General features: G+C 39.0%; 1 protein-coding gene across 2 annotated transcripts in view; it reads right to left on the minus strand.

The window, feature by feature from the left end:
• Nucleotides 1-915: 915 nt before the first annotated feature.
• The window catches only part of amot (angiomotin), a 73,291-nt gene continuing 49,302 nt past the window's right edge, over nucleotides 916-24,904 (minus strand). For both annotated transcript variants that reach the window (XM_073057983.1, XM_073057982.1), the window contains exons 5-12: nucleotides 24,261-24,353; nucleotides 17,397-17,542; nucleotides 13,041-13,190; nucleotides 11,410-11,600; nucleotides 10,137-10,259; nucleotides 9,055-9,287; nucleotides 7,893-8,105; nucleotides 916-4,538 (exon numbers count right to left, since the gene is read on the minus strand). In XM_073057983.1, coding sequence (XP_072914084.1) covers nucleotides 4,438-4,538; nucleotides 7,893-8,105; nucleotides 9,055-9,287; nucleotides 10,137-10,259; nucleotides 11,410-11,600; nucleotides 13,041-13,190; nucleotides 17,397-17,542; nucleotides 24,261-24,353 — 1,250 coding nt within the window. In that variant the 3' untranslated portion in view covers nucleotides 916-4,437. The remainder of the gene's footprint in view (nucleotides 4,539-7,892; nucleotides 8,106-9,054; nucleotides 9,288-10,136; nucleotides 10,260-11,409; nucleotides 11,601-13,040; nucleotides 13,191-17,396; nucleotides 17,543-24,260; nucleotides 24,354-24,904) is intronic.

Raw genomic sequence — 24,904 nt, forward strand, 5'->3', positions numbered from 1 at the left:
ATTAAAACAGTATGTTGTAATAAACCAGAGTGCATGGAACCTTGATTATCATGTATCTGCTGCCATCTAGAACCTTCCGATTGTTGGATTCCCTATCGCTGGTTCATAGCCTAGTGTTTCAATCCCAGCTGTCTTGGCACCCCGGACCACTGATGCAGCGAAGTCTAAAATGCTTCTTACACTGCCAAAGACCACCCAAGGATTTCAAGATTTAGGAAAAGTCTTTTATCATTCAAAACACATTTCTGAGGTGGAAAAAGTGAAAAACAGTACCCCCCCCCCCCCCCACACCCCACTTTAAGCAAATGACTGATGACTTTGCTGACATAAGTTACCAAAATAAATTCTGTTCACTAAAGGGCTTGAAATACACTTGGGTGGTAGGAAGAAGTAGGTGTTTGAGAACTGGCACCCAATCTTATGTTTCTAGTAACAAATGATTTGATCACTGGTATACACACTTACTGTTTAGCAAACTGAATCAGCGAATCAGATATATTGTGCTTTAACCTTTCTAAAGAATCCGTATTCTCATGGCTGGTCATGAAATGTCTGAACACACTGACAACTGTGGCACTGCACATATGCTTTAAGTTACTGATTGAAGCATACAGCCATCAGAGGATACGGCACTTCCTGGGTTTTAATTATGCATTCACCACTCAATTCATTTTCCATTTTACTCCTACAGTAAGGGCATCGAACAGTACAGGGAGAAGGCAGGAGAATCGAGTTGAGAGGAATACTAAATCAGCCAGGATGGAATGGTGGAGCAGACTCAATGAACCAAATACCCTAATTCTGCCCCTATTTCTTATGGAATAAAATTAATTTGATTTGACATTTTTGATTTTTGCTGTTTATGTGAGTAGCATTATGCCAAAGTACAATTAGCAAGAACGACAACACATCTGATTTGGTTACAATTTAGAAAACATTTCTATTAAATATACAATAAACAAATTACTTAGAAAGTACAAAATTGTTGGTTTTAACTTAAGAGCAAAAAGCCGGCTTTAAAAGTCTAACAATAGTTTTGACTATGTACAACAAAGTAAAAAAAATTAAAAGGCACCACATATTTGAGACTTAATTCCTAATTGTTAAGTGCACATTGAAAATATTCAGATGCTTGCATATCAAAACCTTGAAGATAGGCAACATTACCAGTTCCTAGTTTTAAAATGTCTGTGCCTGTATGGCCCCTGCACTCTCCCGACCTCTCCCCAACTTAGTGAGGCAAATCTTGAAATGTACATAAAAAAGTTTTTTTTAAAAAATGTTATAGACTGTCATGACTTAGTATTTTGGAATTAGGTTATTCACAAATCAAAAATGAAATTACTATATATTGACGTCCAGTACAGTGCAATGTTATGGGCTTTAGAGCCAAAGCCATTTAAATATACAGAATGTACACTATATACCTTTGCCCCATTGAAATGGCTGAGTGCCTCAAATATGTGGATACATTGACTATTTCTGGTTAGCTGGACTACGTATTTTTCAGGTCTAATCAACTCAATTTATCCATTAATTTCTGACTTTGCTCACTACAATTTCTAGATTTAATTTGCACAGTTTGAGTTTTAATTTGAGTTTTATTAGCTTGGCATGCTATCTTTTTTTTAAAAAAAGGCCAACAATAACATTATTGTGTGCAACATTCTGAATTGGTAATTAAACTCCTGGTGGAGCTCATCATAATCCACCACTGCTAAACAGAATCCTTTTCTTTCAATGGGCTCTGATAAGAGGGCACAACTTCTATTACCAGCATCACCACCTCATCAGACTAATCAGTGCAGCAAATTATATGAACTTTAAAATAAGTAACAAAAAAAAGTAAGACTAATTTACATACTAGAGTGTGCACCGCATGAGGAATTTGAATTGCAATCTCCTTAGCATTGTCTGGACAATGCTCAGCATTGAACCAGGACTCAGATATTCCTGTTTTGTAACCCCCTCCTTGGGTTCTTTGGCCTTTTAAAGGGGCACATACAGCGCTGTAGTATTTGAGGGATATCACTGTTATATAGCAACATTTCTGTTTTACCTCAGGCAATAACATTATTACACAACCAAAAACTGACTTGTCTACTAAAAGTCACAACTGCAGCAAAAATTATAGATCTACATTTGTTATACACTTTTCTTGTACAAAATGATTATGAGTCAAAATATTTTCAAAGATGTTGAATCCAAATAAGAAAGTGGCTATTAAAACTAAAAAAAATTATAAATGAAAAGGATGTTTTTACCCTCTTATGAATATGTCTACCCACCAGAAATGGTGCTAAATGGGAAAGAGGGCCACAGCTGCACGTGCTCAGGCAGACATTAGAGGGATTCAGCCAAGTTAACCTAAGAGCAAGTTAAAAAGGACAGAACATGGATCACATATTTCTTCTCCTAACCTGCAAATGTCACTGATTGGGAGCTGAGCAGTGAATGAACTGAACAGGAAAGAGATGATAAATTTAAAGAGGAAAAATTAATGAAGCTCTTTTCCGGACCTACAAATATTTCTCTTAATGTCCAAACATCTAGTTGTTTAATTATTTTTAACCCTTCCATAATACTGAGCTGTGTGTCATTAGAACTTATTACTATGTATACAGGCCTGTCACTGGTGGTACTTAGAAATAACAGCAAGAGCTGGCCCAAGTTTAATTATTTTCCTGTACTGTATCAGTAATGTTATAATAGACTGCTCACAAGGTTGCAACTGTATTGTTATTCCTTTCCCTTAAATTTTGAACTATTATAATAATGAGGAAATGCTCAAATATAAATGCATTAAGTGCATAACATTTCTTCAAATCTGATTTTGCAGAAGAGTAATAGTTTTCTGTCAAATAAACACCAAGTTCCAGGTAGACCAACGTGGACTCTACATGATTTACATGCAGGTTTAAAAAAATGTCTGATGCATTTTAGAATTCTGCTTTAACCGAAAGACTGAAATAGATATGAATTCAATCAGCTTCAGCTATAAGATGTGTTAAGATTGACAATATTAGCAACATCCCAGGATGATATTACAAAACAGTTATCCTGTAAATAATACTCAACGCTAAACCTCATTTGTCAAGATACAAAAATATAGGAGCGCAGTATCACTTCTACATTTCTATCCTACACGAGTTAAATAGCAAATGAAAAAAGCAGAATGTCATTCTCACTGAACATATTTATCTGGGGTATGAGGGAAAGGGGGGGGGGGGGGTAACATCGTCATGTTATTAGGAGTTCTATAATGGGTCCATGTCTGTTTCAAACCCATCATTTATTTAAATAGTTAAGTCAGTTTGCTGGATCCCAGAATGAAACATAGCATGGGTGATCTTTCAAAGTTTGTTGAAACCAAATGAGCTGCCAAATCTTATGGAAACATGGCAGGAAATGTACAGCTTTTCAGTAAGAGCATTCACCTGTTATGACAGCACAATGAAACCCGCCTCCGAATAATGCTCTTACACATTCACCAGTGACAATGTGTTGGAAAGAGTCACAAGGATACCAAATGCAAACAGAACGGTATTCAGTAGCTAAACTTTCATAATTCAATAACCCTTCTGTCAATGTTTTGAGGCATATATTAGGAATAATCATTTTGATGAGATATTGGAAGAAATATCTCATAACAAAACCAGCTATTGACAGCAATTGGTGGCTTGATTTTCACAAAAAAAATCAAAAGGGAAACTTAGAAACTATTTAAATTTAGTACTAGGATAGAATTTTTGTGAATCATTCAGAAACAAAAATAAAATCACATTAGAGACCTCAACACTGGTTTAACTTTGTTAATAAAGGATATCATATTCCTTTACACACAACCCAGGGTGTTCAAAATATCTCCCTTTAAATTGTGTTTTTTTTAAAATTTCAAATACAAACAGAAGGAAACTGGTTATTTTCTCTGGCTTTGAAAGGACCGAAGGTTTGCTCCATTGTTGCCTGTGGCCATTTCTTCTCCTTAAAAAAGTTCTTTCCTCCTTTGATAAGCACTTTGATAGTCAAAAAGTGGCTTTTGAATACACTGTTGCCCAAGGTCTTATCAAATGCCATTTTATTTCTTTGTGTACATAATACTTTCATTTAAATGCATTTGCTTAAGTTGGAATGTTATGTGTGAGGCAGTGCTGGTACTTGTCTAAACAGTTTATACTGAGACAGGTTTATGAAGAGCCAGGTGGATAATTTCACTCTTTTGTATACTCTTTAAAAAAATATGAAGATAAAACATATACATCCTTTCATCCATTTTTTTTCGTCTCTTCCTACAGTGCTTTTGCTTGAAACACACTTGTGGTTGGATCAGGATCCACTTTACACTCGCTCCGTATCCCTGGCCTTAAATCACCCAAGAGATAATGCAATTCGGATTCTCTTGAGCGTTTCCTTTCTCAATCCTAAATGAGGGGAATTTCATATCAGGATTTCCACCATCTCATTATCTGAAAGATCCTGTCCAGAAGGCGAAGGTGGCACTCTCCTCTCAATTGTGCTACTTAGCAATGGAGCACTATCTGTTTAAAGGAACAAGAACAGATTTATTATTAGAATGTGCTTTCACATCAAATAAGACATTTGAATACACCTCTGCATTTAATGTATACAGTACTCTGACAGTTACTTCAGAACACAGATTTAGGACCACTTCCAACAAATTATACATTATAGTCATATGGCAGTACAAATGTTGTCTTCACTATTAAAGATTAAAAAAATAAAGTTATGAAGTGATTACCTTTGAGTACTGCAGAATAAATATTATTTAATAATCATATAGCTCAAAATACATCACTTGACATACTGGCTATGAAAATGTAACATGGTTGCACTGCACTAGTTGTTAATCAGTCTTTGTAATTTTTCATTGATTCTATTGTATTTCTTTTTTCTACTGTGAATACCTGCAAGAAAATGAACCTCAGGATAGTAATTGGTGACATATACATACATTGGTAATAAATTTACTTTGAACCATTTCGGGGATGTTTCAGATGAAACTAGATGCTGCAGCAACTTGGAATTTACACTTTAATAAAGCCGCAGTAACTGATGCAGCCCAGGAAAGCGAGATTAAAATAGCTTGGCACAGGGAAACATGAAATGAACCAGAGGACTGGAAGAGACACAGATAAATCTGAAGTAAGGCATAATTAGGGAAGAGTTTCTGAAATGTACTTAGGAGAATTTTGATCAGCAGTGAGGAAAACGCTCTTGGTGGCTCTTGTTCTGGGGAATGGGGCAGACGGAGGAAGAATCAGCAGGACCTTATTGCCATGGTGAAGGCGACACTCTCCTCTCAAACGTACTGTTGAGGATCAGAGAACTAGCAGGATGAAAGTAAACAAACACGACAGATTCATTACTACAATTTGGTTTAGCAGCTTTAGTATGAAGGAAGGATTTGGACACCAATTAAAATACGCTCCCCTGAAGGGGAAGATAGTGGAACAGCCAAAGCTGTAGTGCCCTGGAAGACAAAAAGAGAGAGAAAAAAATTAAGATAAAGCAGAGAATAGGGTGCAGAAATAGGAAGATATGGAGGCTCCAGAGCATATGATCAAAAAAAGGCTGCAAATGGTTGTAGACTCCACAAGCTCCCTAAGAGAGAACCTATAACAGGCATGTCAGTAGTAATCCATAAGGAGGAGGTAGGGACAAAATATATGCTTTCATCATATGTTGGATGAAATCCTACCAAAGCTGCAGCACATGAAATAGTTCAGTTGCTAAATAAGTGTTAGTGAGGTGGAGAACTGCAAATTAATACCAAATATGAACCCTTACTTAGCCTGTTGCCAGTAAACCACAGAACTGCAGAAACTACACTAAAGGAATGCAAGAATAATCCCAGGAAACTAACGTGGCTGGTGAGGAAACTGTCAGAATCATTAATCTGGAATAAAATTAATGGTCAGCTGGGCAAGCAAAGCGGTAAATGGATGAAAGCTAGCATAGAATTGAACAAATATGATAGAGGTTTGGACAAGGCAACAGTGAGAGTTAATGAAGGTGATGCAGTCAACCGTTTATAGGTACTTGCAAAAGGCATCCGAAAATTTAGCAGATAATACGCCTGTCAGGAAAAAAAATCTCATGAAAAAATAAAACTCATTAAAAATAGATACAATATTTAAAGAGGCAAAGTGGGAAATGCTTATTTTGAAGTAGATAAAAACCTTGCCATAAGGCATAGAAGTCTAAAAGGTAAGGCAGTATGCTAAACTTTAAGGAAGTATTTTTATACATGTTTGGGTATCATTGGAATTAAGTGTTCTTCTGGATACTGTACTTCAGAAAGGATGTTATAAAAGAATCAAGTAGGTTCAAAATATGTTTTGTGAGACAAGAGCTGAAAATGTTCTCAAGGCAGGAAAAGATGTGTAAGTTTTCTGGAGGTGTTCAAAAGTCAGAAGGATCTTGATCTAGTCAATAGGGATTGTGCCAATGTTCAAAATTGAGAACCAAGAGAAGAGATTTGAGTTGGCTAACAAAACACCAGCAACAACTACCAAAGGCAGCAGGGAGATAAAACAGCTTTTTGTAGTTCTGACCTGAAATGCTCCATTTAAAGCAGTGGAGAGGGTTCATACATAGCTTTCACAAAAACAATGTTTTAACTAAGTACTTCAAGGGATGAATAATGCAGAGCAATGGGTTTAAAACACAAAATGGGATAATTGTTTTCAAAAGCATGATGCAGGTTATAATGGACTGAGTGGTCTCATATAGTCTGATGATCCTTCCTAACAGTTTAACAGAAAACTACGTGCAAGTTTTCATTTTATTTTATTACAGCGCAGAGTAGGCCCTTCCGGCTTTACAAGCCGTGCCACATAGCAATCTCCAATTTAATCCCACCCTAATCACAGGACAATTTACAATGACCAATCAACCTATCAACTGGTATATCTTTGGACTGTGGGAGGAAACCCACGTGGTCACAGAGAGAACGTACAAACTCCTTATTGACAGCAGCCGGTTCACTAAAACAACTTGATCATGGAAAAAAAAGGTCAAAAGGGGTATTGATACAGATACTCTAGAGAGCACAAAGCTTCCAGCCTATCTGAAGCAACGTGAAAGTCATCTGTGGAATGCAACCACTCAGGTATTACTTAAACTACAAAAGAAGTTCTTGAAGGACATCCTGGAGATTTGTTGTTTGCCTTTGGTGTGAACAAGTAACCCAAAAATTTCACACAAGATTACATTTCACCTTCACAGTGAAAGTTTCCACATCATTACTCATCAGCTTATTGACTGAGGTCAACAATAAGTTGAGAGGCAGACTGCATTTTTAACCAGCACGTTTTGATTGTTTCAGGGAATTTTTGTTCCTCTTGATATTTTAGGACCAGCATCATATGTCTGCAGATATATCACATAAAACAGTCTCACTGCCAGTAAGATGAAAAGATTTCCACCTCATCGGAGACCCCCACTAGGCGATTACCCCTGTTCAAAATCCCATGGTCCCTATTGCAAACTAAACTGGCCAAGAAGAGAAGTCAACCCTGATGTTAGGTGTCTACATAACCCCCACTCTCCTCAAATTCACACAGTTTATCAACAATTACTGTTTGTGTCTATACCAGAAGAATAACTGCCTCCTTGAAAACTCAAGTGCAGAAAATTTCCACATTCAAACAAGGCACATCGCAATTTTTTTTCCTGAAATTCATATCTAGGTCAATGTATTTTTCCTGAACTATGCTCCATGAAAATAATAAATCCGAAGGTTAACAAAGGAACGTTCAATTAAGCCAAATTCCACTCACTCCATATTATTAGGATGTGGCACATTTATTAATCACATATTAATTTTTATCTAAATTAGATTACAGAGTATACAGTATGAAACACAATACCTAGTGTTTCCATTTGTGCAGGGCTGCTTCTGCCTAGCTTTCCTTGTGTCGGTGACACACTGCCCAATTTTTTGTGCTCAGGACCTTTTTCCGTCTGGGTGCTGCTATCTCGGCTTCCTGTTTTAGAATGCGCCGACAGAACTGGTGTAGATGGTAGTACGGGAGAAGAGGAGGAGGACTGCAACTCATTTTTCTCTGGGCTTAGTAGAAAGCCTGAAAGCATGGGAGAGGAAAAACAAAGTTAAAGTGCTATCTTCTTGCTTTCCTAAAAACCGTGAACAACTAATCTCCTAACACTTACCACTGCTGGTACATATACCAAATAAACCATCAAGTATATCCATGTTTGGTCAATTCTATTTCAGTTCTCATTACCCAACACTAGGCACAATACGGCCCCTCTTCTTGCTGGGCTATCTACATACTGATTTAAGAAAACCTTCTGAATGCACCTAGCAAACTCCTTCACATTTAAAGACCTTGCACTATGGAAGTCCCAGTCTACTTCAGAAGCTGAAGACACCCTGTTGTTTTTACACTTTTCTTCTGTTTTTCAAAACCCCAGTGGCATTGCAGAACAGATTTCGGTTAAAAATCCAATACTTTTAGAAACATACTTATTTGACAGACACCTGATTGTGTACAGCCAATAATTTCCTCAATACTGTCTTTATCCCTTGGCTAAATCTAATTTACCCTGTTCCAATTTAACACTCTTCTGTAAGGACAATACTTATCCTTCTCTATAACTATCTTAGAACTTGAGGAGTTGTGATCACTCCTTCCCAACTGTTCTGCCACTGGAAGGTCAGGCACCCGGCCAGGTTCATTACCCAACACTCGGTACAGTAGGGCTCCTCCTCTTGCTGGACTATCTACATATTGATTTAAGAAACGCTTCTGAGTGCACCTGAGACATTCTTCCACATTTAAAGATCTTGCGCTAAGGAGGACCCAGTCTATACTAGGGAAGTTGAAGTCACCCTGTTGCTTTTACACCTCTTCTGTTTTTTCAAATGCTCCAGTGGCTATTGGGGGTCTGAAGCACAATTCCAACAGAGTGAAGAAGAGTAAAATGAATCATACTATATTATTCCTATATTAAGCCATTACGAAGCTCATTTGTGGTTTTTTGGATTTTTAAAATAATAACCAAATTTACCTAAACTGCCCTTCCAACTCTTGTCTTCTTTCTTCTCTTCAATTATTGGGTTACTGGACAACAGTGTGGGGTAGGACGAAGGTCCAGATGTCGCATTAGAAATTGAAACTAGGGACTTAGAAGGTCTTAATGCAGTTGGTTGTTCCGTTTTAACTTGCTCCCTTCTTGATCTCTGTTGGAGGACTTTGATCATAGCGTCCTTCTCAATAATTTGAGCATGAAGTGTCTTAATCCTAATATACACACACACAAAGAAGAAAAAATGTCATAGTCCATTCAGCAATTTGTATTAAAGCTCCTTTAAAATATTTCAACACATAGGATGATGGGAAACAGAGTGTGGAGTATTGAAATCCCCAACTTCTTGTGGAGTACTCAGGATCAAAGCGGATAATAGGGTGATGGAATACATTTTAAGCTACAACACCATGGATCTGGCAAGGGCTAGATGTGTTACAGGAGATGGGAACATTGTGAGGATAACTAGAAAGCTAATGGGCAATTGATCTTTCCCTGGATCAATAGTATTAAAGATTCTCTTCCTGGGAAGAAGTGACATATGGATAGAGTCAGAGAAGTACAGCACAGAAACAGGCCTTTTGGCCCATCTAGTCCATGCCAAAACCATTTAGACTGCCTACTCCCATCAATCTGCACCAGGGCCATAGCCCTCCAATTCTCCACTATCCATGTACCCATCCAAATTTTTCTTAAACATTGAAATGAATGAATGAAAAATGAATAAACAGGTAAATGAAAAACAAGTCACAGGCTTTCTACTTTTTGTACATCTTTGAATATGTTCCAGGATTTCTCTTCTTCTTTTCTGTCAATGCAGTTGAGTGGGATCTGGGATCAGCCATGTTGGCATGGCAGAGCAGGCTTGATGGGCTGAATGCCCTCATTCTGCTCCAATGTCTTATGGTCTTTTCCAAGTAAAAAGATGCAATTTATCAGTATTGCATGCAACATGATTTCTGCCATGTAACATCAGAACAGAGAGGTAAATGAACACGTGCACAATTCATTATGCATTTCTATCAAAACAGTCACACATTCTAACATGGAGACATTTTGCCCACCTGCTTTCCATGTCAAGGCACCGCCGATTAGCCATTAGGATTTCTTCCTCTTCCTTCTGAATCCGGGCTTCTAAGGACGTTTCATAGCTACCGTTTGGTGAATGACCCAGTACAGTAGTATCCCTAATTGTAAAAGAAGAAACAAAGTTATTATCCCAGTATGATGACAAATGTTCCAGTGAACCTAATAAGTTTAAAGGGAGCCTGGGGAGCATGGCCCCAGCGTGTGGGGAGCTTAGCAAACATTATCAAACTGGGCTTGAGTTTTGATTATGTGAAACAACAGCACAAGCAGACTTAGTGCACTTACTGAGATGTGGGGAGGGGAATAGGAGAAAGGTATATGTATTTCATTCAAAGATTCACTTAGAAATGCATCTTGTGTCAATGGTGTATAGTAGGAACTCTCCCTTCAAATTCATTACATCAACAGAATGAACTGCAGAGGCAGAGTCATACACTCTGACAGAACAAAATAACATTTGGTGCTACCATCTCGGAATGAATTTCCAGGTATTGACCGTCTAACAACAAACTAATCATGCATAAAATACTGTGCAGAATCTCTTGTGAGACTCTAATTATGTTTACTTTATTGTACATCCCCTTTCAAACGCAGTATTTGCAGTTCTGATAAAATTACTCCTTTGAATACACATTCCACCAACTATACTGAAGTCCACCAAGTTTCTTGGGATTTAGAGAATAATAATCTGCCCTCAGACCATCAGGGTTTCTTCTGACCAGCTCTGGGGATTAAGGATCAGATTTGAGTTTTCTGTTCCAGGATTTATCTTCTTTCTTTCTGTCAATGGGGGTCACAAACTCTAAACTGTGCTGGTGGAATCGATCCCACTTCATTGTCAGGGTCACAGAGCGTTACAGCACAGGACCAGGCCCATCTAGTCCACACCTAGCTTTTATTCTGCCTGGTCCCACTGACCTGCACTTGGACGATATCCATCCCTGCCCCTCCCATCCATATACCAACCCAAAATGTTGCAAGTGAACCCACATCTACCACTTCTGCCGGCAGCTCATTACAAACTCAATACTCACGAAGGCCAATGTGCCAAAACCTCACTTTACCACCCTATCTACCTGTGATGCCACCTTCAAGGAATTATAGATCTGTATTCCCAGACTATCTCACTGCATTTTAATTATGCTCGTTAAAAAAAAAAGGAAACAAGATTATAATCACATACGTGGACGGGCCTGAGAGTGCTGATGCAGCTCCGAGCACAGGAGGGATTTTGAGGTCACTCCATACCTTTGGGCAGCTACTGTTGCAGCCGCGTCTAATGCAAACTGGCGCATCACGCTTTCCTCCAGGTACTTCTGTTCCCACTTGGTCATGTCAGCCTCCAACGCCAGGATTCTCTCCTCCTTTTCACGTAGCAGCTCCATTAAAGCTGTGGCACTATGCTCGGGGGCACTGGCTGTCTGGGTGGTGCCCTGGCGCTAAGTTAGACCCAAAGAAAAGAAAATTAACTGACATCTCACAATTACATTTCCCATCAGTAGCTCCAATTCCTGGAATTAGAGCTTTTCAGTAACAATATCCAGAACAAATCCACGTTGGTATGAATTAATACTTTTAATTCACTGTAGTGCTGGCAGAATCTGAACTCCTCTTCATTATGAAGGTTTGTTTTGCATCTTCCAATTTTCTCCCCACCTCCCATTTTATTATCCCAGCTTTTAATTCTTGAACGGTATCATAGATTTGGTTAAAGGCCACTGTAGTCATCGCTCACAATTAAGCAAGCCAGGAAGGGAAGCCTAATAACTATTGGTATCAGCTGGATCTGACCTCACCCAGCTCCAGAGTCACATACTGGCTATAGCACACTGGTGGATTTCTTTTAAAATACATCAGTGAACTAGATGGGCTTTCTGTTTCCTGAATCACTTTCACTGCTCATAACATTTAAAATAAAAATTCTAGACATTTCATTGTATCTAAATTTCTCAGCTGCAACAATGGGACTCTCACATCTCTGAACTGCTGAATTAAAAGCCCTGCACTCCCACTAATTCAGTTTCCAACTATTTTGTTTCCATAATCCTGTGAGATAATAATCACTAATAAATTATGTAAAGGAGAATATCTTTACTCAGAATAGTGAGAATATGGAACGTTATCAAAGGAAGTGACAGAGATTATTTAAAAGGAAAGTCAGGGACACAAGCAAAGAATTTTGTGTCTATCTTTACCAACATCCATAATACTGTCTCTATATGGTGTACCACCACCATTAGGGACACCTTCTAAAGGCAGTGCTTCAAGAAGGCAGCATCTATCATTAAGGGCCCTCACCATCCAGGAATGCCATCTTCTCATTACTGCCATCAGGGAGGTGGTACGGAAGCCTAAAGACACGCACTCAACATTTTAGCAACAGCTTCTTCCCCTCTGCCATCAGATTTCTGAACGGTCCGTTAGCACTGCTTCACTATTTTGCTCTCTTTTTGCACTATTTATTTATTTTCTTTACATTTCTTTTTGTAAATTATAACATTTTTTAATGCTTTGCACTGTTCCTCAGCCACAAAACAAATTTCACAACACGTCAGTGATAACAAACCTGATTCTGATCAACAAGGACAAACTAAGTTGACATGTCCTCTCCCTGGGCAATGACACACAAAGGTAAATGCAGCTGCAAGTTGCACGACATGGTTTAAAAGACAGAACAGCAAAAGAACATTTGATCTATTAGTTCAAGCCCAGTTATTTCTTGTGCAGCGTAACATTTAATCATCAGGGATTGGATGCCAAATATCCAACATACTGAGAGAAAGAATTCACCTTCACCTCACCGATACCTCAACAGCAATTCCATAAAGTGAATTTAAATGGCTCTGACATACAACGCAGTAGGAACCTGCAGTGTGTACCTGCTGCAATCGAAGGGATTCCAGTTCCCTTTCAAGCCTGGTTCTTAGTCTATGTTCAAGTTGTTCCCGTTTCTCACAGGCCGCCTGAAGTTGGATCAAAGCCTGCTGCATTCTTTCTACTTTGTCAACATACACTTGCTTCCGCTTTAGCTATAACCAGAAAGGAGAGAAGTGTTAGTGAGAATCACAAGACATTGTCAATAATCACAAAGCATTAAGTTTTCTGCATAATTACTCGCTCACCCTGTGACTGCAACTGTTTTCATTAACCACACATTTGGCAGCACCAGATGTTGCCTAGGCTCTATTATCTACAGCACTCCTAAAAGCTAGATTTCTGTTTGGCATTAACTTGCCACAGTAGCTGCACAGAAAGAGAACTAAACTCATCATCATTCTGGGGCCTGACACACAAATATAAAGGGTATGCTGTTTCGTTGATGCTCTAAATTTGCTCACATATAGTTCAACCTAGCATTTTCTCCTCAGTCCAATACCTTCCTCATCTGTCTGCCCAGGCAGGAAAGGATAACCCAGCAAAATAGGGAAATGAGTGTTCGTTAGTGGCCAGTCACAAAGAATGAATGTATAGTATACATTTCATTAACACATTTAAACCAGTTTTCATAGTACAATTGGGAGCCAGGTTTAGCTTTTCACACTGCCGGTAGGATTTAAAAAGTCGGACAGGGTTCAAGATGTTAACATCTTTATAGAGAGACTTGTGGGCAAAGAAGAACAACGGTGACCCCTGACTTCTTAAGCAAACCTTCAGTCTGACGTCTTCAAACACCGCACCTCCCCACCCACACCTCGTTTTATGCTAGAAGGCTATTGCCCCTAAAGATCAAAGATTCTAGTATCCTGCAAGTCAATTCCCACATGGATGCACATCCACACTAAATTTAATGGGACCTTAGTGTCCATGAACTTGTGAATTTCTTTCCATAGATATTGGGGCATGTGTTTTGGACAGCTATTTAAAAAACCATGAACACTAAATAATCAGCAGGAACTTTCAATGTTCTCAGCAGTAACCACTGTCAAAGAAAATCATCACCAAATTAACCAGCAAATTATTAGATATTACTGTATACAGAATAGCTACCATATTTACCACATTTAGCAACTTAACAGAGATTACAACAATTGCATCATGATTGCATGCTTTCAACTATTACCATTCACTGAAAATTTTTTTGATAAAATGTGCAATGTCTAAATTTCATGACAGTTTGCAAATATCCAGAACAGGTAACATTGTAAATGCATTCCTGAGATAATCAATATTTTGTGTGGATTTCAACATCATTATCAGGGTCACAACTCTACATGCTGTTTTAGGTTTCCATTTTATCCAGAGCCAGTGTTCTCTATTTGATACGTCAACAGTTTATGGTTAAGAGATGCAAATAAGACAATAACTCTATCTGCAATGAAAGCCAAATCAAATGCATTAAATTACAGTCAGGAAGGGCGATACTTCCTTCAAGCTCTGGGAACTGAGAGAAGATAGCTGCAAAATTGGCCATAAACTATTTTGCAACGGGGACAAGAAATTCATGGAAGATTCGCTAATTAGTCACTTTCTTAAAATACACGGGATGACAGTGTCAACAGTGAAAGAGCAAAGAGGAGTATGAACTAATTAAAAAGAGCAAATACTACTGAGAAAAGGCTGAGTAAGGTGGCTAATGGAGTGACACATGTTTGTTGACAAGCCCCTGCATCTTCTCATGCCATTGAAAAGCAGGACTTTCTGAACCCAGTCTTCTGCTCCCCAGCTTTGCTTGGTTACGTCACCAGCAGCAGCAGGGAAAGCAAGTGGATGGGTGATCTTACAGACAAATAGCATGGAATCCATGCCAACCATCAAGAACTCACTCACATACACCAATCTCATTTTATTCTCCCAAAATTCATGTCAATTAGGGAATAGGCATGTTTGATTAGGGAGCTTAAGTTAAAGAAGGCATTGATAGAAATCACTCTGCAGTTTGAGAGTGAGAAGCTAAAATTGGATGTACCACTATACAGGTGAGTAAAGGGAACTACAGAGGTATGAGAGGGGAATTGGCCAAAGATTATTGGAAGGGAACACAAAGCAGGGATGATGGCAGAGCATTAATGGCTGGAGTTTCTGGAAGTAATTGGGAAGACACAGGATCAGTTCATCCAAAAGTAGTATTCTGAAGGGAAGATGAGACAATTGTGGCTGACAAGGGGCATCAAAGACAGCATAAAAGTAAAAGAAAGGGCATATAATACAGCAAAATTAGTGGGAAGCAAGAGGATTGGAAAACAATAAGGAATGAAAAAGATGAAATTTGAAGGTAAGCTGGTCAATAAGATAAAAAGGTTACCAAAAATTTTTTACAGATATATAAAGAGCAAAAGAGTGGAAAGAGTAGATATCGGACTGCTGGAAAATCACACTGCAGAAGTAGTAATGGGGGACAAAGAAATGGTGGACAAACTGAACAACACACACAGACACAAAATGCTGGAGGAACTCAGCAGGCCAGGCAGCTTATGTGGGAAAAAGTACAGTCAACATTTCAGGCCTAAATGTCGACTGCACTTTTCTCCCCCGAAGGTGCTGCCTGGCCTGCTGAGTTCCTCCAGCATTTTGTGTGTGTTGCTCAGCTTTCCAGCATTTGCAGATTTTCTCTTCTTTGTGACAATCTGAACAAGTATTTTTTGTCAGTCTTCACTGTGGAAGACACCAAATGCATGCCAGAAATTTGAGACGGCTTGGGGGTAGAAGTGATCTTAGTTGCTATTAATAAGGAGAAGATGCTTGGGAAGCTGATAGGTTTGAGGCAGGTAAGTCACCTGGACCAGATGGACTATACCCCAGAATTCTGAAAGGGGTAGCTGAAGAGATTACAGAGGCATTAGCTGTGATCTTTCAAAAATCACTAGATTCTGGAATGGTTCTGGAATGGACTGGAAAATGGCAAATGTCACTCCATTCAAGAAGGGAGGGAAGCAAAAGACAGGAAATCATAGGTTCCTCAGCCTGGATTTCAGTGGTTGGCAAGATTAACATCCATTATTATTCTGTGGTTGGCAAGAGTCCATTATTAAGGATGAGCCAGCAGCCTTACTAGCTCCACTATTCTATGCCAGGTGAATGATTTTGGAATCACAAACCGTTCTTTCTGTGTGTATGAATGTGAAACAAATACACACAGAATGTACTTGTAGGGTTTAATTTTTATAAAATGCAAGCATTTAAAAATGAGTGCATTGCCCAATTTTCATTTCTGTAAAAAGTGATCAGTCACTTCACTCTGTTGTACAGTTTGCACCCAAAAGGACATTCGTCTACTCCACTTCTGATTTTCCCACCAATAAGGCATCGATTTAGATTGGGTTTCTGGCACTGAAATTTCTTGCCCAAAGGCCATTCTGCCTCTAGGTAAGGAGGTGTTGGAATTGGAGAGGGTCCACGGGAGGTTCATGAGAATGTTCCCAGGAATGTAAGGGTTAATGTATGAGGAGCATTTGATGGCTCTGGGTCTATACTTGCTGGAGTTTAGACATACGATGGAGGATACCATTGAAATTTACTGCGTATTGAAAGGCTTATACAGAGTGGCTGTGGAGAGGATGTTTCCTACAGTGGTGGAGTCTAGAAGCGCAGGGCACAAACCCACAACAGAAGAAATATACTTTTAGAACAGAGATGAGGAGGAATTTCTTTAGCCAGAGGGTGCTGAATCTGTGGAACTCATTGCCACAAACGGCAAAGCAGTTCAAGTCATTGGGTATATTTGAAGCAGAGGATGATAGATTCTTGATTAGAAAGGGTGTTAGAGATTATGGAGAGAAGGCGAGGGAATGGGGAACGTGGTTGAGAGGGATGATAATTCAAAGATGATGGAATGGGAAAGCAGACTTGATGGGCCAAATGGCCTGATACTGCTCCTATGTCTTACTGTCAATCCACTTTTCCTGATTTTCTCACCCGTAAGGCATAAATCTGGCTGGGGAAAGAAATTCTATGGAAACAGATGCAAACCACAGGAAACGCAGTGATCATGCTACCTTTGTGACACTGGTGTGTCTGTCAGGCCAAGACATTGTCCTCAGCCACCATTTGCACAATTTCCGGTAGATATAACTTGTGGTTGTTAAAGAGCAGATTTTCCACTTCAATCAACTAAAATCAGGGATCTTTCTCAGTAGCAATCATATTCAAGGGGAAAGGCACACTAATTGAATTCTATTAGTAAAACAACAAAATGTATCAGCAAAAATATATTTAAATAGTAGTTTATTTATTTAGTTTTGATAGCAATAGGATTTTTAAGTGATGACATTCCACTCAGGTGGAAGCACTCATCCTACCTCCTCTTCCAACTTGACCACTTTGCCTTGGGTGTTGTTCAAAGCCTGATCACGGATCTCAATGTGCCGTCTCTGATCCTCATTCGTAGCCCGAAGGGCAGACAGCTCCATTTCTAGCTTCTCCTTTTCTCTCAAATTCTCCTTATCTGGAAAGGCGATAGGTAAACAAAGGCAGGAGTTAAAATCATTCCTTGCATGAATAGATAATATGGAGAAACTATAACTCTAAAGGCAGAGAGTAGAGTGGAGATTTAAGTCTTGAGGGCTGTGGTTAGGCTTTTGGATGGTATCACTAACCCTTATCTGCATTTCTGGGAGATTGCGGCTAGAGTACTGAACATTATGGACACTTTAATAAATAAAGATTAGCAAGTGGCAGTTCTTCAAGACAATGCAATCTCAAAAAATTGCAAGAGGACTGTAGGTACAATTTTCAACTCTGTACCCACAACACTTCCTCAAACACCTTTCAACCCCAATTAAGCAAGGTCACACTTAAAATGTTGCACACAGATGATTTTCTTGGTGTCATACTAAAATCAAATTTTGTTTTCATACCAGATTGCTCCCTTATGTCCTTGTTTACTTATCAAACCTGTTAAGAAGTCTCGAGCATCTTATTTACAAAGCTGACACCTACTTTATCAACGGTGGCACATCCAACTGACTTGTAAAAGGTGAAGGCGTTTTGTAGACTGATACAAAGAGACCAGAGAAGTGGGAATTAATTTTCAAAGGCGCAAACGTGATTAATTGTGGAGCTAATAGACATTTTCAAATTTAGAAAGGAACTTAATGGAATAAAAGTGAAATCATTTTGACTGGAAGATGGATTGATAGCCAAGGGACACAGGTTCATGATAATTGGGGAAACCACAAGAGAGCAGCTGATAAATTGCTTTGATTCAGAAAGGGTTTATTAGGATACTGATTTTTTTTTATATACTACACTATGAGTTGTGACTCCTCTAACTTGAACACAGTTGTCATTTCTCTTGTTCTTTCTCCAACAAATCTTTAGTGGATTAATCTGTTGGGTGCTTGAACAGCAGAGATAACAGAAGTATTGATATAAATGAATAATATTCAAATCTGTCATTTTAACCCACCCTACCTAAGCAATTACCAGAAATAAGCACACACAAAATGCCGGAGGAATGCAGCAAGTCAAGCAGCATCTATGGAGGGGAATAAATAGTTGACATTTCGGACTTGATGAAGAGTCTCAGCCTGAAATGTCAACTGTTTATTTACTCCTCTCCATAGATTATGGCCTGACTTGGTGAGTTCCTCTAGCACTGTGCGTGTTTTCCTCAAGATTTCCAGCATCTTCAGAATACCTTGTGTAACACGCTGTAATGTTTCACTGCTAATGTAATGGTTTCATTGTAGTAGTGATGTTTGTGTTATGACTAGAGATAATGGGACTTTGGAATGTGGGATTATCCAATGAGAGGGTTGTTGTTCTTTCTTGTGGGTCTGGAAGAGAGATTTGCATGGTCTTTTGTCAGCGAGAGAGGAAGAAGGAAGACGCATGTGGAGAGAGCGGACGGAGTGGACTGGGAGTGAGGGTCCGAAGGTCAGCGACACTCGGAGGAGGTCACTGGTTGATGAATGGCCGTATCAGTGAGCTCCAATGAGCACTTCTGACTTTTTCCTTAAAATGGGCCCTTTTTCTTTTTATTTTCTTTACTAACCCTATATACAGATGAAGATTTATAAAGTTCAATCACGTAATTGCATTTGTACTGTCGGATATTTTGCGATGTGGATTAGTAACCGGGCAACACACCACGCAGCATCCACACAAGCAAGATTCCTCAGTTTGGCAGGGCCGGGAGCTGTCTTCCCCTAGGTGAACACGAGCTGGCCGAGCCCGAGGTTTGCACTTGTATTTATAAATTGTCAGAAGTCTACGTCTTAGACTGCCTGGAATTTCATATAACCTACAACTCTTGTTGAACTTAGTCTAAAGTTATTTCAACTTATTCACTCTCATCTATTTTGAAAGTCTCTTAAATCTGTGACATTGCTATGCCTGACCATCTTCCTAGAATACACCACCTACCTGAGAGAGAAACGTTGCATTAAACCAAGGTGGTGTGAATTAGAAACACTGCATTGCATCGCCCAAACCCAGGCCTGGGGATATCTACTGCATGAAGTCATTATTGGCCAATTTAGACTTTATTAAACATTCCACTTGTCTAACTGGTTTTCAAGTGTTGGTATGGGCACACCCAAGAATTTTCCTGTTGACCTGACATCATTGGAATTTACACAGCATACATACATTGATCAACTTTAGATTCATTGCTTAACCAGGAAACAGCAGATACAAGATATGTTTTTCACCAATGCTTGTGCTTTAAAGAAAAATTTGTGCTTTAGGTCCATTTCTGTTCCTGTGGAAAGTGTCCAGGTCATTAATGCACCTCAATGTTTACACACAATTGGTTATAAAATTATAATGTTCTGGATGTACATTCAACTAAATAATATGCAACTGATTACGAGAAAATCTAAGCCTATTATATAATTCATTGCAAATGAAGAATGAGGCATAAAATATTGCTAAGCAATTTTATTAAGTGTGGCAAGAACAAAGAATGACCAAAGAAAGAGCCGACAGAACAAGGAAAAGACAGTTGTGATCTCGTACTGAGAAGAAATCAGCCATGATGGAATGGTGGAGCAGACTCGATGGGCTGAATGGCCATATTCTGCTCCTATAAGCCCGGAGGTTGGTTTAGAAAGTCATCTGGAGGCACAGATTTGTGATCTGCACAGCACTATGATACCGTAAAGAAAAAAAGCTTCATTCAGGGTTGTACGAAGTCAACTATTTTTTCCCACAGCCCTGCTACACGAGGGTTTGAAAAATTGTAATTTTTACACTTCAGGGAGGTAATGTGTCACATCACAATTACTGAAAAGGTTTCAGTATGGAAGCAACTCATAGAGCATGCAAGAACCGTGACCAGAAACACACGAGAAAACTTCGGGGCCACCTCAAGCCTGGACGCATGCCCCGTCCTCTGGATACATCAACAACAAAATGTTGAGAATTGAAGAGCGGTTTATGTATTTCTTCAAACACGAATAAACAAAAGCCAAATCAATGGGACCAGCTATTCAGGTAAACAGTTTAGCTATGAAACGCAATAACAAAAAGCCTGACCACCCAAATGAAAAAAGTGGACAGGAAAACAAATCCAAGTGTTTTGTTTTCTTCAAATAACAAGAACTTAACCATAAAAATTATCATTTTTATATAAAACCTACTGTGAAAACTTCACTTTGAAAATAGTTCAAGAAAGAGGCTTTGTTGGAAATTCTGTGGGAAACTTCGAAATTAGCTATTTGGTATGCACAGGGTAATTTCTGAATTTGTAAGCCAAAAGACTCAAGCAGCTGAAGGGGTAGTTACTGTTCCACACATCTCCCATTTGTCATGGAATGTCCGCTCTCTGCCAAAATACTCAAGGTAGTACTTACAGGCTTGTGTTATTCAGCCCATCATTTATTGGGACAAGCAAAAGAGAAGAAAATTTTAATTCTATGTGCAAGATTCATTTCAGATTGACCCAGGAGACACAGATATTTTACAACACCATGAATATTTTTTCCATTTTATAAACACTCGTCTTCTGACTTAAATTAGAAAATCAAAATTCTATTTTGAAAAAGAACATAAAAATTCAAAGATTCCAATATTCTCTGGCCTTCAATAATTCCAACCTTGCCACCTCCCTACTTCATTTAGATGCATTACCAACATAGGTGCCTGGATAACACTTAGACAAGCCAAAATTCAGGACATCTTTAGCAAAGAAACAAGATGGCTGTAGACAGCTCACAAAGCTACTACTTTTAAATGTGTTTCTTCTTCTGAACTGCAATCAAGTGCAGCCTGTAATTTCCAGCTTGATGATGTATTTTTGAGCCAAACGAGCGATCTGGCCCTTTTGGTATCTCCTGGGAGTTTTGGCGAGGTTTGCAGCAGAGTAAAAGGCCATTGATTCCTAATACAGAATGTGGGCCTATAGTTGGCTCCACTACTCCTCGTCAATCAACGTCAGAACTTGATAAGGACGAGAGCAGAAGGCGAGTGGGTGTTCAGTGCCGTCTGCTTGCATTTGGTGTCCCTCTTAATGCCGCCAGAGGAAGGTGCAGGAATCTTGGGTCCGCACACTTCATGGTTCGATCGTGGCTCATGACTGTGGGACTCTTTTTCTGGGGGTGGGGGGGGGGGGGTAAATTGGCAGTTTGATGTCTTAAGACCTCAGTGAACACAGTTTGTGGCTGTGGACTTGTTAGTAGGGGACTCTGTGTTCATGTTCCACGTGTTTTTGGTTACACTTATTTGCACGATTTGAAAGAGCCAACTGGCCCGAAACTGTTTCTGTGGCTGTAACCTAACGTCACAGCACAGCGCTAAAACTGAAGTGACTTGGTGGCTGTGGCTCCTGGACCATTTCATGGTTTGATATTTAATATTGTGTGCGTTATTTGTTCACTTCTTGCCACTTGTGCGATTTGCTCTTTTTTCCACACTTTGGGTATTTGTGTTCTTTTAACAGGTTTATGGTGTTTCTTTGCTTCGTGGCTGCGTGCGGGAGGAGGAATCGCAGGGTTGTATTCATACTTTGATAATGAAAGTACTTTGAAACTTTGAAAGAAGAGGGTGCCTGTTGGACATCAAAGCTCTCTGCACATACCAGATATGGTGTTCTTGGAAATGAAGTGCAAAATATTTGGGGAATCAAAGATTAAGCTTGTAAGCCACATTGCTGCGGAATGCCTTGATGACATATTGACCGGAATGGAGTGTGGAAACTCAGCTTCACTTGGGACTATTACTCAGATTTAAAAGTTAACCCTGTTAAAAGTATACAATCATCTGTACGTTATAAAAAGGCTAGGTTTTTTTTGCAAAAATACCACAAAGGTGTTTAACCCCTCCCCATATTCCATTAAAATGTGTAAACATGCCATTAACTCCACTGATTCCACGCCAGCTCTCTGTACATACACATCAATCTAATGCCCCCTCCTATTTCCCTGCAATTCACCCTCTTCCACATGCCCATTGATTTCCCACCACCCAATTTAAAGCAGAGACTTAATCTACCAATGTGTCTATCTTTGCAGAACCAGCTGGTAACTCAAAAAAGCACAAAAACGTGCAGACTCTCAAAGTAGTGAAAATATAATTCAGATATTGTTGCAGAGAGGGATAGAAGAAATATGCTTCACCGAAGTATATAGTCCATATACATAATGAAGTAGATGCTGCCAAATATATTAAAAATTGTGATGATTAGAATGTATTTAAAATACATTTAGAAATATCACAAAAGTAGTGCAGGAGTAAATGTCGGGAACTTATTTGTGAGAACATGTTGAAGTTACTTTTAACATTAAGTCTAGTGATAAACAAGATGCTCTACTAACAGAAGACAAACTTGCTCCACTGCAGTTTGTTTTAAAATAATTGAATTCACAAGCTCAAATAATTTGAAGACCAATGACAGCATTTCAATGATGCAGAATGCTCTGACATAATCCAAAGTGGAAGAATAGAACATTTAATTTCTCTATAGTTCAACTGGGCACAGCATGAAAATTTCACATAGTTGTGCACTGTGTGATGACCAAGTGATGACCTACAAAACAGAAAGGCCTTTGTTGCTGGATTATTATTAGCTTCCTCAAAATATGACAGGCATCTCCGACAGGGTCTATGGTTCCAGAATTGGCGGACAAAATACCTGGAATTTCTTAGTTGCCATTTTAGTAAATTTGAGGAGCAGAAAATCGAATCAACATAACCAATAGCTATAGGTACAATTAATAACAACCCAATATAGAAGCCATTAATAGCCGTACACAACAGCAGGCAAATATGGATGCAACTTCAATGTAAACCATGATCATATAGTTATACCCGCAGAGGATAAAATGTCAAAAATACCAACAAAAGTCATAACCTTGATCAGACACCGGCATTGCCTAGAGGCTGTTTTTATTAGCCAATGGCAGCAGTTGATATTGTATACACGAGGAAATCCGCAGATGCTGGAAATTCAAGCAACACACACAAAATGCTGGTGGAACGCAGCAGGCCAGGCAGCATCTATAGGGAGAAGCACTGTCAACGAAGGGTCTCGGCCCGAAACATCGACAGTGCTTCTCTGTATAGATGCTGCCTGGCCTGCTGCGTTCCACCAGCATTTTGTGTGTGTTAGTTGATATTGTATCCTTTCTTTAAATTTTATCCTATTTTTTTATTGAAAAAAGTCCAAAACCCAAACTCATAGTTTAAGAACAACCAACCAACCAGAGAATTAAGGAATTCAAACATAAAGGAACTTTCCTAAAATTCCTTCCATAAAAGAGAGGCCAAAGGAAGCTAAGACCAAAGACCAGAATGTCTATTTCTTGGTGTAGCAGTAGATTTAAGGCCTACTAGTACCATTGCTTCTTGGGTTCTTACAAAAATGTCTGTGCTAGTCATGAAACAAAGCTTGGAAAATTAAGTATTATTAGCTATTGCATTGAATGTCAATACATCCAATTTGGCAAGCAGTGTGTCAGTAGCCAAGGAAAGTCCTGGTTGCATTTTGGATCGGGACAGATGCCCCAAAAAGTGGGATCAAAGGGTAATCTTGTAACAACAACAATAGGCTTTACCATATGTACACAGCTTTACTATGACAACACCCGACTCAAAACTTCACTGAGTTGCTATAGAATCCTTTCAGTGGCTAAATGACTATGGATTAGTTCCTAGATTTTAGCACTAGCCTTGGTTACTGAATTAATTGTTTTGTGGAGTTCAAACAAGAAGCGCTTACTTACTCTGCCCAATGAGCTGAGCGATAGTCTTACGGTTGTCTTCAGAACCTTCACATTCTTTAACAGCAAGCTGTTTGTTAGCAGTTTCCAGACGATCTACGATTCACAGAACACAAGACAAGGAAACAGCTAAGTCTCAAAGAAGTGAATGATAAGGAGAACTGTATAACAGATAAATGTCACTATATTTCTGAAGCAGTTCCAACAGAACCAGCATCTGGTGCCCCTGCTACAGATACAGACCTATTTATAATCACACTATACATTAGTTTATAATTTACAATCATTTGTCTGCACCAACACCAGTTTTGAGAAAGGCCAGTCCAAACCAGGCATGCTTTTGGCTGTCCTTAATAGTCCACAAGAATGGCAAAGAGCACATAAATGAACCTCAGTCGCAATTTATGACTTACCTCAACTTCCAGTGGCAAGCCTGGTTTATATCAGTTGTCATCAAAACCAGCTTTTCCCATAGTTGAGAACTTGTTCAATAGTTTAGTTTGCCAATGATAACAAACCGAAGTAACAAACAGACCTTATGGTGATGACTTCACCAATACATCGCATAATTTAATCAATTGAACTGACATCAAGATTTTAAACTTCAGGTGTATCTGACCTCAGGAGAAACAAAGGTAAATTTGCTA

This window comes from Hemitrygon akajei, chromosome 10 (assembly GCF_048418815.1).
Source record: "Hemitrygon akajei chromosome 10, sHemAka1.3, whole genome shotgun sequence".
Classification (NCBI taxonomy): domain Eukaryota; kingdom Metazoa; phylum Chordata; class Chondrichthyes; order Myliobatiformes; family Dasyatidae; genus Hemitrygon; species Hemitrygon akajei.